Source organism: Rhea americana, unplaced genomic scaffold (assembly GCF_003343005.1).
Source record: "Rhea americana isolate MKP2758 unplaced genomic scaffold, rheAme1 scaffold_2, whole genome shotgun sequence".
In the NCBI taxonomy this organism is placed as follows: Eukaryota; Metazoa; Chordata; class Aves; order Rheiformes; family Rheidae; genus Rhea; species Rhea americana.
Window position 1 is genome coordinate 12,210,039 of NW_028186149.1, and position 15,181 is coordinate 12,225,219.

Genomic DNA, 15,181 nt, shown 5'->3' on the forward strand with positions numbered 1-15,181 from the left:
CCAAACCCATAAAATATATTGTTCTCTTAAAGACATTAATGTTGTTTAAAAAAACAGCTTTTACTATGCATACTGTGGCTGTTGATTACTTGCCTTTCTGTCAAAAGAATTATTCTTGAGAGATGCTCAACTGTGTTAAATAGCTTTTAATATTTACCAGTGTAAATGAATAACAGCTCATTAATATTAATGTTCATCCTTTGCCCACAGAGATGACTCTTTCCAAATACAGTGCCCTGCCTGTTGCTAGGTTTCAATAGTCAGGTCAGACATCATGTAACTGAGCAGAGCCTGCCAAGTGGAAATTAAATGTATCGGAGGAGAACAGATTAAACTCCATACGGATGAATTCACTCTTTCCGTGACTCATTAAACTGCTTGAGGGTCACGGACTCCTGTCAAACAAATGTCCATATGGTCACAGGAGAAACTAAAGCACAAAAGACAACTGACACATGGGGATTTGCAGGAGGAACTTTGCTGGCAAGCAATAGCCAAGTTCCAGGATTGGTAAGGCCTCCTGTGTCCAACACACATTGCAAATAGGTTTTTAGGTGCTGTTACCAATATATCCTTTCAGTTTCCTAAGGCCAGGCTCCTGCTATCACATACATATAYCATGTTGGCTACACTGGTCAGATTTAAGGTAGGTTTATTGCCACTGGATTGGACTCTGTGTCTGCTGGTAGACATTAAAAATAAAAATGGAGCAAACATGTTTGAAAAATATTTTTCGTATGTTAATTTGAAGTTTAAATATAATATTCCTTGCCTCTACATATTAAGCTATCTCTACGTTAAATCTAACAACCACATCCCTAATACCTGCAATATGGTGTTTGCGGTCAGAGCTCAAACGAAAAGAAAACACAATTCTCTTGCTAAACCAATATTTAACAATCTGGTTTATATGGATATGTAAATATCCCCAAACAATTAATTAGAAGGCCAAGTTCTCAGTTATCAGGCCTGGATTTCATTAGAACAGCACATCACATCATCTTTCATGGATTTTTGAATAACAGGGCTGAGAACTACAAATGCATTGAAGTCAACTCCATGGTTGTGACTTATCAGGAAAGCCCCAGTCGCCTCCCTTCCTCGTAGCTCTGCAGCTACAACACGGAGGAGCGGCAGCGCCACAGTGCCGCGCTGCCCAGGCCACTGGGACCTGGCGGAGCCAGGCTGCCCACCTGGCCCCGGCGCTGGCTGGGACAAGCACCTTGCATCTGACCCTCCTGGAGCTTGGTTAATTCATTTATCCTCCCACGTTCCCAGACAGGAAAATTCCTAAACCTGCTGACCACAACACTGAGAGCACAGTTCCGACTTGGGAGCTGGGCAGGAGCAGCCCATCTCCACTGCTCTGGAGGAAACAACATGCCTGAGAAGAGGAATTTTGTTACAACAAAGCATCACCGTGTTAACAGAAATACAGGCACCGCAGATGCACTCTTCAGAACTTGGGTAAAAATTATTTCTGCCAGTTAAAAATCTTGCAGTRTTCTTAAAAAACACGTAGAGCCCCAGGGCCTGTGCTCAGCAGCAGCTCTGCAGCACAGCCGACRGTGGCTTTGGCTTTGCCAGCATCAGTGCCCTGGGCCGGATCGCAGCCGGGCAGCTGCCGCGCTCCCTGTCTACGCCCTGAAGCATTAGCTTGGCCACTGCCATTTCAGTGGGGCTGGGAACCCGCCTAGAGACAAATGCACACTGCAAAATAAGCCCCGTTTGGCTGGCTGGRAGACAGGCAGATTTCAGCTGGATTTTCCTGACACAACGGGAAGCAGGAGGCAGTCGATCAGTCAGCCCAGCAGGGATGAGAAAAGCCTTGAATCCTGTGCTCAGCTGCCTGACCGTGAGCAAGACCTGATGTTTCTGCTGTGGATGGAGGTCCCCAGTAGCCTAAGCCAACCCAAGCTCATGCTACTGTTCCCTCTGCTCCACACCCCACACAATTCCAACCTGTCTCCTGTGCTACCYTGTAATAAGCCAGTTTGGGAAGCTGAAAAACAAGAAGGGATACGATGCGAGCTGGATTAACAACCCAGCCCAGCTGGGCCCACTAGAGCCCAAGCACGCTGCTCTGGGAAACATCATTCCTCTGCGGAGTGGATCCTCACAGACCCACTGAGGACAGGGTACTCAGAAGCAGTTTTGGGGCATTAGAAGCAGCACTGATGGCCAAACACAGTCACTAAGGTCTACTTAACTGCGACCACCTCTCCAGCAGCATCCAGTAACCGTGCTTGGGGGAACCATAAAAGGCACAAAGCAGGCACAGGATGCTATTCTCCTGTTAGGGCCTCTCAGCTCTCCCCAGTCACAGGCGCGAGGGTTTCCACGGCTGGCAACAGCTTTTGGACAGTCCTGTTTGAACAAACAGCGAAGGATTAAAGCTCCACGAATTGGCCTAACTCACTCCTGACCCCATTTACACTATGYTGGGACAATACGGACATTTTGAACTGTTTTGGGACAATATCAAATTTATCCTTAATAAAGGAGAGCTGCATGAACCTATGGAGGCATTTCTTCTCTCCCATAGAGACTACAAATTAGGAATCCTGGCTGCTGCCCAGCCCAGCGTGTGTACATCGCTGGCCAGACCTAAAAATACCCCAAATGCCCATACTTAGGTAGAACAGATTTGTTGGTATGAGATTTTGGTGGAAGTCTTGGAGCTGCTTCTGTAAGAGCAGCTGCAGAAATTTACTTTACCTCGGAATATTGAGGCCACACCTGAAAGAAGTCTGCACACCGCAAGGACAGCAGCTCTCTGAACTAACCTGCATGCTCTACCTTCTATTTTTAACCCCTTCTAGTAGCAGAATATAAGCTACTCTTGAATGTCCAACTCAAGTTACACTAAAAAGTCAACAACAAATATTAGTACAGTAACCAAAGTGTCTGGCCTTGCCCACGGGGCTCAGGAGGAGCTCTGCCCTGTGAAGACCACATGGTCCAACCACACCTGCAAAGCCTATGCTGTCCTTTTGCATAAAAAATGCTCACTTCTATTTTGGTAGAAGCAGGCTATTCTTATCTCTGCCTTTAGTGTTTCTAGATTAGAGTAATTCCTCCAGTAATCCTCCTCCTTCAGAAACTGTTACAATCCTAAAAAAGATGCAACTTGACCAGATGTTATTATGACCTATCTTATATGAAATATAGTAATATAAGAAAAAAAAAAATAAGGTACAACATAAAATACTACTTGAGAAATGTCACATTCGAAGACGACTCTCTAGGATACAAAATGTACTCTACAGGTTGCCACAACTAGCTTAACAGATAATATTTCATTTGAATAATGTGAATATTAAATTGGCTTTGCTTATACTATATTCCGATTTAACTCATTAGATTGACATTAATATAGTTTATCAGGTCATTGATTTCTCCTGTTGTAAGGTTAAAATTTACAATTGACAGAACAACATATTGCTGCACTGAGGCTTCCTGCAGAAAACCTTACATCAAAAAAAGCATAAAAAATTATTCAAAGATGCTCATTTACATGATTTAGAATACTGCACACAATGAAAATTTCATACACCGTTTATCAAAGAACTTTAAATACAAACATCTTTTAACTAATTTTAATGAATTTACATGCTCAATACAGGAGACAGGCTATATCCAAAAGCATGAGAATCTCTCTGCAATACGTGAAGAAATGCTGTCAGAACACTGTGTTTGAGTAGTTCCTTAAAATATTACTGTTTTTGAGTTAAAATTGAGTAGTTATATTTTAATTATGTAAGAGAAATAGTGGGTAAACCTAGACAAAACATCACACAAAACATCTTCTGAAAAATCAAACGTCTACAAAATTAATTCACATGTGCTGCCAATGCATATTGACAGCTAAGACTGGCTTTAAATAACCACTAACTACGCTTAATCAAATTTTGTTCTTAATTCAAATTTTATTTAGAATTAAAATTTATAGTTTAAAAAGTATGCGCACTCTGTAGGTATAAAAGTTTAAAAAAATACATTGATTTACTAATAAATGCTTCAGGTTAAATTTACATTTTCATACATTATCATTATATTGCAATAATTGTTTTGCATCTTTTAACACTTATAAAAAATAAATTAATGAGATTGAATAAACCATTTGAAACCATGCTAAAATAATTTCTTAAAAATGAGTGATGGCATTTGTCATAGCAATTCTTAATCCCTTGCTACCGTAAATAAATAACTCTACAATTACGTAATATATTGAAGTATGGCATTAGCAAAAAAAAGCACTTACCCACATGGTAAATGGAAAGCCACGGTGGGATGTCAACACTGTACCAAAAAGGGGGGAGAAAATAAATTCTATCCTGCCAGCTGACACAGATTTGGTGTTTGAAGTCTCAAAACAAAATGACCATCTAGCCCTGACCCTCCCAAATCCCCTGTTCCTCACTGAGGGTGACCTGCAAAGGAAAAGCCATGAGTTTGTTTCTTTGTTACGAGTGACTATCAAAAATCTGTAAGCAACTTAGTATCTATTTTTGGTTAAACAAAGAATGTGTTTTGTTAACATGAAATGTTTAATTATTCATCATAAATGACTAAAGATAAAAGGTGATCTGAGAGTATGGCGATAGCTGAATCTAACCAAGTCACAGCAGGTTGCAATCCCACCCACAAGCCCCAGACTCTGTAAAAACTCAGATTTCCATTTTTCAGAGACTAATTTAACTAAAAGATTCAGAGGAAAAATAATTGCTTTTGTATAGGATCCGAGACCTTCATCTTCTCCAAAGAGAGCTTAAACACTTAACAACCAGCAGTCAAAGTTRCCTCAGCAAAACTACCTGAAACTGGAGAAAAAACAAGTATCAAAATATCAGGAATAAGGTAAGAGGTTACAAGGACAAAGCCAAAAGTCTTTAAAAAGTAAACACCTACCAGGCCTTCCTTAGCTATCAAAAATCGTGGAAAAAAAAACTTAAAAAAAAATGAACAGTACCTTCATCTCCTTACTGTGCATATTTTGTTACCCCTTAAAGACAGCAGAACAATTCACTGCTAGTAATCCTGGAAAATTCTTAAAATTAATCTGTGGTTTTTTGGGTTTTTTTTAGTATAGTTAATAGTCAACACCTGTGAACTGATGCACCTGCAACACGCAAGGTCATTTACATTAATCATTCACCTTGCCTTCTCTCTGGACATATTTCTGTGTATAAATCAAATGCTATGTTACTGAAGTGGTAACTTAACCTTGGCATCGTTAAACATGTTTTCTTAGAAGCRGTACCCTTACGTAATTTTTATTCTTTTCCTTTGCAAAAGGTGGCTACAGAGACATGCACATTTATACATAAATATATACAAACAAGGTTAGAAAAATATTTAATTCTTGCTTGTTTAAATAATTACTGAAAAGTGTTAATACACGAATACATTAATATTTGTACAATTAAAACTTTATATATAAATATTTTTTATATATATATATATATATATATATATATATATAAAGCATTTCTCATAGCAGCCATTGCATATATAGTAAAATGAGTCTATCTAAAGTTCATGCTGCAAATCTCAGGCCAAGCAGCGTTAATCCTCTTCTGAGGGGAGCATCTGTACCAGAATTAARATCTCAGGAACAAGAAGTTCTATTATTATTGTTGTTGCTTTATCTTCTGTCAGATATTGCCCAAACTGCCTAAGTGCATAGTATTTTTAGGGAGAAAATGCCACCACTTTCTAGAATCACTTCGTTCTCTGTGTTTCTGTCTCAAACACCAGAAGGTCAGGCCAACGCATTCTTCTAATAAAAAATGATGAAACATAATGGAATGTCTTAAAGCGGATTTGTTAATTCAAGGTGGGCCTTATGACAGTGTGTTCATGGAAACCAGCACTCCACACACCTTAATGGGGAGCCAGGTGAGGGCAGAGAAGTACTACGAGGAGGTATCACACAGGACAGGAGTCAGTAACTCATATTTAGTTTGTTTTTGTTGAGTTCCCTTTCCAGGTTTCCTATCAGAGTATCAATACTTTCCTGCAGGTCTTTGAGGTTCGCTCTGCGGTCCACTGCCGAATCGATCTCTTGCATTGTCAAATAGCTCTGAAACGTGTGTTCCTTGGGAATGGACTGCGGATGCTTTATCAGGCTATCCGACCCATCAACTTTGTTGCTATCATCCCCACTTTCTGTGTCTTCCGAAGGGACGTCATCATAGTCTGCTTCATTTGGGCTCTCTTTGGGGGTTAAGTAGTAGTTTTCCCCACAACTACTCCAGTCTCCCGCGTAGCGGTTACTTGAAGGGCTGTCTAGACCTGCTGGTCTTGGCCTAAGCACCCCAGACATTTCAGTACCACTTAGATTCAGCATCTGAGGTCTTTGCTTCTTAGGTCTCAGGTAATTCAGGGACGATGGGTGCTCTGAAAATGCATTCAGATGCATTGGGTCTTTGGCAGTTGAATGATGTACTAGAACAAAGAAGTTAAACCAGAATCAGCTGAATTCGTATTGCAACAAGAAGCGAAACATGAAAGAACGCCCATTTTCTTCCCTCTACATTACGCCCTAGGAACATGCATGAATACATGCAAATTACAGCCAACACATTCCACTATTACGTTTTCTGCTATTGTTTGATATATTTAATTAGAAAAACTACTGTAAAAGCTCAGTTTTGAAGATTCATGCCAGATTCAAACTGCAACTGAGGAAAGTCCACCTAGAAGTAGAAGCTTCCAGAGCACTGATTAAACTCACTGCATGAGTTAATCACTATCTAGCTCTGGTTCAAAGAGAAGCAAACAGCTCAGCTCACACACCTCTTCCAGGCTAAAAGGAAAAACAGAAAGCAAGCACAGCATAAAGTGGTTAAAAACACAACAAAAATACCAATGCTGAAAAACACCTAGAGAAGCTAAAGACACACCAGAGCTGAACTCTTGTGTTTCTCTTTCGTTCTAATGTTCTGCACTATTAATAGAAGCTCATTTGCATTAATTTTTCTAAGCAGCCACAACCCCGTGTCAAAAGTACACTCAAACAGGTTTGATGGTCATGTTACCTGAACGCATGATTATAGAGCATAAGTTACTAATAGTGTCCTCCACTGTTACCGGCTTCCTATGGTAAACAGTACAAATACTTTTACTGGTCTGTGCCTGTTGAATGTCTGAACTGCAAAACTTTTGGTTTTGAGCGGGCCATAACCTCTTGTAATTAGATACAGAGACTTTCTATTCCAGTTCACTGCTGGAAACATAGCATACATAAACACTTAGAGAGCAGAATGTCACTTCGTTGTTGTTGTTGTTAGATTCCTTGCATTTAAGCATAAAGCTTAATCCTGATATGCCAAATGCTTCTCTCTCTGGGTCCACATTACAGGTCTCCCCAGAGAATTTTAGTCTTTGTACTTTGCACAATAACATGAAATAACTATCACTGTTTTTTTCCCCTTTCTTTTAAAATATAAAGAGGGCTTTCTGTTTGGACTATGTTCCATTAAGATGAAGGGCCATGGGTTAACAATATCTTGCCAGTATTACATGTTCTAACTGAACAAGGACCATTTGTTTTCAGCTGGAAAAACAAGGAAATTGAAGTATTGCACAACATGTTTATTATCAAGTTGTCTATAAATCTACAGGCAGATTAAATTTAAGAGACTAGCCTGTGATCTTTTCCAGTCCAATTCTTCTGTTTACATTATACAGGCACTCACTTGTTTACACTTCTGCATTCATATTTTACTTCAATTTTAGCACAATCTGTCTTGCACAGTTCTTGCAAGCCAAGGGATACTATTCAGCATTTCTTCCGGGGTGAATGAAAACTCCACCACTTACCTTTTGCATCATTGACAACAAATGTAAACTCCTATGTATAAAGCTACATCTAGTTGCTTTTGTCTCTCACAGCAGTCATAGTAACTAACCCCAAAGTTTTGTGATTAGCTTCTGTGTTGTATCTGYTGCCCAAACAGCTCCTGCTTTCCCTTCTTACAGCCACATTTCCCACCTCTCCTGCACTGGCTCTAGTGGTTGTGCAGCCGCCTGGTACAGSTGACTCCAGCGAGCGCCCTCAGCTCACTGATCTGACTGAAAACTGCTAGATAGCAGCTCTGGGGCTGCACCAGCYCTACAGCTGGTGAGGGAGGCAGCAAGAAACGTCCCAGCTTGCCTCAACTCAATCCCGAAGCTGCATCGTAAGTCAAATTAACTTTCCTCTTGCTCTTATTTTCAGAGTTTTGCCCACTGCGGTCGCGTCCTAGGGAGCCCCCGGTCAGGGCCAGCCCACACTCCTTACAGCCGGCAGGGTGCAATTGCGGCAGGAGGCGCTTCCAGGACACGGTCACTGCCGCATCAGTAGAGCGCAAACAAAATTAAAAAGCACCGCCATTTACGTTTTAACTTGCTCAGRGCTTTCAGATGGTGATGTCCTCTCAGCACTTGGGTCTGAATTTACAAGACTGGTGGAAAGTAACTCACTCAGCTGAGAATAGCAGCAGAGTAGCTAACGGCATCTATTTGGAAGCAAACTATCATAAATCAAACTTACAGAAAAAAATAGACAACACAGCTGAGACTATCCTTAGCCTTTTTTTTTTTCTTTCCTCCTCTCTACACTACATTAATTCTCTACATGGACTTTCTCGCCAAACTCACCTCTCCTGTTGTGAGGATWCAGAGACAGAAGCAGGTGCTCGCAGCCAGCTGCTTGCGGCAGCGGCTCTAGGCCCTGCCGCAGCAGCACCGCCTGATTCACAGCAGCTTGCTGCCAGTGATCTTTTTGGCAGGAGCAACAAGCCAAGCGATACTCTCAGGGTGGAAACTATTGCTTGCAATAGGAACGAAGAAGCAACCCGTGACAGCTGAAGTCACTGACTCATCCAGCACATTCTTGACACACACTGCACCACCAGAAACCTTGGGCACTTAAATGACTTCAGTATAGTATTCACAAACTTGTCAATTTTGTTGTGCTGTTTCAATGAGATTCAAGTGAATTTCTTCTGTATTTTCTTCACCTTTCTTAATGCTTTACATTTCTACCCAAGAAAGGGTTAAACCCACTCCAACAATTCTTTTATCTTAAAAAAACCATATTTTTTTAGATATTTTTAAAAAATCCTTAGATTTAGAATAAGTCTATAGATACAGATTTAACCAGAATTAAGTAAATCTGAGATTATGTAAGGTGATCTGCCATAAAAAGCAGGCAGAAAGACAAAAAACACAGTGTAGATTTCAATCCTTTCTGTAATCACAACCCCTTCTAATAATAATATTTATTGGGCATCTTGTATAGTTTGATTATAAAAAATACTATGCTGAAAACCACATGTTCACATGTCTAGCCTGCACTTTCATCTGCTACAGCTTAATCATTTATAGCTCATGTCCAGGAAGTGACAACAGACYCAGGACCCCCCTCCCCTTTTTTTTTAATTTAATTTGCCAGAAATAATTCCTTGCCAATCCATGCTTATAAGTCAGGAGCCCTTCAGAATAATATGGCTCAAGTACAGCCTGGTTAGGAATGGGAATCTCTATGTTTGTGGCAGGAATATCTACTCTGCATTCACAAATGAATTAAAAATGCATTTTTGTATGCTATATGTTTAATAATTATCATTTACTTCTCTTTTCTAGTCTGGAATGTAAATGCCTTRGATCAAAAATCTCCCTCTCTCTCCTTTCTTAAAAAAAAGGGGGGGGCTCAAACAAATGTAAGTGCCTTTACCCAAATACTCCTTAAATGAGTTGTGAAATATTTTACGTACTGAGCATAGGGTGTCACAGAGTCCCTCTGACTGTCTCAAATGCAGTCACATTGTAAGTAATGCAGTATTGCCAAGTCTGGCCCTTCTTGGCCCTCCCCATCTCCCAGGTACCTCCTATGTCTTGTAGGAAAAGCCAGCCTCCTGTTAAATTTTATTTTTATTCTATAAACAAATCCAATTGGATGTAACTCATTTGGATTAACTGTAATTTTGTTTCATGTTTCAACTGGTGCAGAAAATCAGCAGAGATGAATGTTACAAAACAAATTGGTTCTCCACACCATCATTAATCAGACCACTGTGAAAAGGAAGATATTACAACATGGAACAATGGATCCATCTTCTGTATGATTAGGTAACTTTCAACATTTACTCGGCCAAAGAATATCTCAAAACAGTAATAACAGCTTTGAATCTAATATTGTTTCACTGTATTATCCTCAAACTCTCCATATTACTACWGAAAAGCAGCAATATCTTAGCCTGTCTTGTGAATTCATGCATGGCTTGTGTAAGAGGACACCACAGTTCAATACTTAATTCCCAAGCAGAAGAAATGTAGAGAAACTCACCCTGGGCTGAAATCCAAGGCTCACTGATGTCACTATGAATATTTCCACTGACTTATGCCTCTCTGAATACCAAGGGAAATACGAACACTGGAGAATTATTTCCCATTCAAAAACGAAACCTTAACAAAAATAGTTACCTTCACTTCTACTTTGGTCACTGAGAGAATCAGAATTTCACCTCCTTTCTTACTGTGGACTGATTCCAAATTGTGCAAGAGCACATGAACTACTCAGGTTAAGAAGTAGGAGCTAAAAGCTACTTTTTTTCTTAAGCAYTTTTTATGCAGAGCTCTGGACAAATGACTTGAAGATGCACAGCTTCTCGCGTAAGAATGTCATCAACTCTACCAAATTACAAATGCAAAAATAAGAAAAACACTTTGCGCCTCTCAGGCACCAAGCTAACGAATCCCACACCGTCTCTGAAATCGTCAAAGCAGGAAAGCAGCTTTAAAACAAACGAACAAAAAACCAAACCCTGACTCTAATTAATATGTGGAAATATTGTCTATGGATTTGTCTTCTCTGGTTGTTTTACTTGCATAAAGCACTTTCATGGCTTTTTATATTATATATTCAAACTCTGTCATTTGGTAAGGAAGTAATTAACACTGCAAAATTCCCATTAAACAAAATGGCAGAATACAAAAAGAAATTATATAATCATCATGTTTTCTTTACATTAAGAAGTTATATTWCCTCATATTTTAAGAATCCTGATACTACTCAGTTATCCTGTGAATTAGTCTACATTGTCACACACACAAAAACACACAGCAATAGTTTGATACTTAGCTTGATCAGATTCATGAAACATTACCTGGCCACAGCTGGAGTAAGTAATGAAGAACTTCTATGTGCTTTTTGAAGTCCAGAGCACTAGCAAGTTCTTCCGAGTCTGTGAAGACTCTGTTACTATGACTGCTGGTCTCCTGCCTCTGGCTCAGTAAAACAGGACCAAAACATACAGCTAAATTCTGGCATGTCATCTTATTTATTTCGTGGTAGGAAGCCACCAACTTCAGGTGATCCAATAGCATCTTCAGGGTAGCCTACAAGAAAAAAATACATTTGAGGAAGCAAGATATTAGACTAATTCAGTGTTATCATCCTAATGTCTTTGTCTAGAGGGACAAGATTAAGGTTGCTAGTATTATAGCTAAGGTTTTTCTACCAACACCCATCAATGCAACATCTAAGTCCTGAATAAAAAAAATGGACTAGACTCCATCACAGTACCAACTAGTTAAGACAGACTGTCTAATAAAACTTAGCTTGTCTCTTACCTGATCTCAGTTTTATGTGGATGAGTTTTCTTTCAGTGGAGAGGGGACATCAGGGAAAGGAGAGAAGCTGCAGAGGCAGCACAGAAGATCCATTTACATTAAGAAATAAAGAAACCCTCAATATGACTTCAGCACTAGAACAAACCTCCAGAAGTCAGTTTAGCTTTATCAAAAGTGACTTCTAGCTAGTTTTCTGGTCACCCAGTCTGCTGTAAGTGGAAATGATTTACATGAACTTTAAAAAAATAGTGTAATTTTTGCAGAGATAATTTGTGAAGGTACATTCTATTTTAATTAATACAGAAATAAAAGTTATATTTTATGTATGTATATATTATGTTGCCTTTACGCTTGGTTGTATAGCACAAAAATATCTGTACTTCGGGAAGAGAAATTACATGAAGGGTATGATATTATTCATCATTAATACAAATACCAAAARGTAAAGCAAATTCTTGATTTACTCATCCTTCAGTATATCCCATCCTTTGCATTGCTAGGAATATTTACAGTAGGTCTTAAATGAGGAAATCCYTATCAAGTGAAAGTTTGAGTGTTTGCCCCAAATTTACAAGCTGTCCTAAATCAGAGGACAGAAATCAGATCAGAAATACACCACCTCAGACAACCCAGCAAATCCTGCTCAATGAACCTGTTGCACCCAGAGCACTRTAAAGTGAGATGTTAGAAGAACTGAGAAAAGCAATATCTCATGATATTTGTTATAAATATAGAAGAAAAGACTTCTATCACCGCTTAAGTTCAACTTCATCCAATGGAAGGTGAGCATTCATTCCACAGTGCACACACTTTTTTTTCTTAGCATGTCCATGGAGGACTTTGCATACTTGCAAACATGTAAGCCAAAAGACAATAAATCCCCAAACCAGCATTATGCGTCTGGTACGCAACAGTTTTTAATAATGGYTCTGCATGCAAAACTTATACAGAACCCATCTCAAGCTACTGCGCAGTCTTTTCACTCTCTCCTTCACAGTAAAACTGGTTAACTGTGGTTTTCTCTGTAGTTGGATTTGGCAACTATCTAACAGTCCACAGCATTATTACATTGCATAATATGGGAAGCTAAGAGTTTATTGTACATATTTAGGAAAAGGAATGCATTTCCTCATTTAGTCTTGGCATAAAGAACAAAGAGCTCCACAGAAATGTAGCATGACCCTGCACGGGAATCATCTGTGATCTAACATTTTAAAAAATGGCATTCACAGTTTTTCATTCAGTTTATAGAGACAATATAAAAATCTATAATACAGAGCCTGAGATTATTAAGAGCATGGAAGTACTTTCAGCTAAAGAGGCAGGGCATCAAAAATCCAYATAGATCTTTAAGTCAAAATGTGTATGTCTGTTTTCTATGTCCAGTGTAAAAATGTTTCTTTATTTTCTAAAGTTCGTTATTTATCACTTGAATGTGCTAATACTGCTCACCTTCTCAACATCTGGCAGGCAATCCAGGAGGGCTGCTGTGTGCTCAGAATCACTTGGGTCATTTTCACAACCACTTGCTGTCATTTTCAAGGGATTTTTCACCATTGCATCCAGCACTGCTTCATACAGCTGTTTGGTTATCAGGGGAGAGGGCAGCTCTCTCAGATAATCCTTTAGGACACCTTCACAAAAGACACAAAATAGTTAACTTTAAACAAGCTGCAGACTTACTTTTCAGAATTGTCTGGGAGTGATAAGGCACAAACTTCATTCATCTCACCAGATGAATCACCCACATAAGCTACAAACCTCTCACTTGGGAGTGAGGGATGGGAAAACAACCTTAAGGATACAGTAAAGCATTGAGAGATTATCATAAAGTAACCTAAAAGCTGTGAGGTCCCACTGCAATGCCCTCACAAAGCCAAAAAGCAGCAGCAGCTCTGCCTTCCAGCTGCATCCTGCAGCACTGTGAGCCTCAGCAGCTCCTCTAAGATCACACATAAAGAAAGGCTCATGGTGACTAAGGTGCTTTCCAGAGAAGATGGGTGCATGTAGGGGCTGCTGCACATGTGGAGGTAGATAAGCCTGCTTGTCATTCTCTCCAGGCAGGTGGGAGAGCATTTCTCCAGATCTTCCTCCTGACTGGGGCAAGAGAAAGGCAAAACAGGGCTYTTGGCAGTCCACCTATTGTCCAAGGAAAGGAGCTGGTATGAACACCAAAGCCTCAAGCCTGACAACACATCCTGCTTTTGATATGCCTGGCAATTAATTGCTGTTTATTTTTAATTATAAAACTATGTGCAAATGTCTCAGTGCTGGTGTTACACACTGCGAACCACACAGGGTTTTCTCATCTAACAAAGCACAAACCAAACATCTTCCTTGAGAAGGGAAACACCAACTCACCCCTGCCTCACATTTCTCTTTCCCCTCCCAGATACACCACTTACATCTGCTGTGGGAGCCATAAAACAGATCTGCAGCTACAGGACACGTTGGCTAAAGCAGCTATTCACTAGCAAGCCGCTCCACGTAGCTTCATCCTGGGCAGAAGAGCCTTCAGGTGTGGGAGAAGCAGAGCCATGTTGTTCCTACCATCTACAGCTAAGTGATTTGAGACATGCATGGTGGGGATCTGTCTGCAGGAGCAGACTTATTTCTGCAGGGAAATATGCTCCCTGGAAAAAGTGACTTGTGCAGAGTCATTGCCAGTCTCAGCACTGAACTCTTCCCACCTGCAAAAAAGTACTGCACTGTGCTAAAAGTCCCAAGRAGTGCTAGGGCAGAGGCCATTTCTATGGGATGCAACAGCCGGGCAAGCACTTCACTAGACCTACGCTCCTAATGCAGACATAAACCAACGAGAAGCAACCGAGTTGAGTGTTTGCATTCTCCACAAACCGGTTTTAAAGGCTGGCTGATACTTCGAGTGGGGATTGTAACAATAATAAAAATAATAAAAAATCTACGGGAYCTCTAATAGGAGCCCCTTGGAAAGAATACAAACGTAACTCTATCCAAGGCAAGATATCCAGTAAAACTAACAAAAATCATTGAAGAATTTTTCTCCGCCTCCCAGCAGCTTTTCTTTCCCTTTTAAACAATCAAGACAATGCACTCTGTACCACAAACAGCTAATCATTTCAGCTATACCACAGATAAATTTAAATACTTGGTTAAGAAGAAACAGTGGATTACAAAAGCCCTTAGAAATCCCTGTCCTCAGGCACCCATCCTCTGATAATGGAAAGTTGAAAAGGGGGAAGACGGAGATTTTTTGGTATGCTCTCCACATAGCCTTGTAAAATTCCAAATCACGGCAAATACCATCGATTTCGTCTTATTTAAGAAAAYGACACTTGTTGTTGGCTCAGTCTTTATGACCCAGCTGTAAACTGAACTGCATCAGCAATGAGCTTTGTTACGAGGTCACTTCTAAAAAGYACGCGTTTTCCCCTTCATAGCCATGTTCACATGTTCATATTTGTAAAAAAGGGTGACACAACTGTGTCAAGTGCAGACAGTCAAGTAATATTCCAAGAACAGTGCAGGATCACCCTCTGGAGCAGCCAGACAATCTCTCCCCGCAGTTTAAGGAAAAAGG

General features: G+C 40.0%; 1 protein-coding gene across 1 annotated transcript in view; it reads right to left on the reverse strand.

The window, feature by feature from the left end:
* Positions 1-3,585: 3,585 nt before the first annotated feature.
* The window catches only part of SYDE2 (synapse defective Rho GTPase homolog 2), a 36,908-nt gene continuing 25,312 nt past the window's right edge, over positions 3,586-15,181 (reverse strand). The window contains exons 5-7 of the mRNA XM_085303498.1: positions 13,075-13,256; positions 11,157-11,388; positions 3,586-6,450 (exon numbers count right to left, since the gene is read on the reverse strand). Coding sequence (XP_085159624.1) covers positions 5,948-6,450; positions 11,157-11,388; positions 13,075-13,256 — 917 coding nt within the window. The 3' untranslated portion in view covers positions 3,586-5,947. The remainder of the gene's footprint in view (positions 6,451-11,156; positions 11,389-13,074; positions 13,257-15,181) is intronic.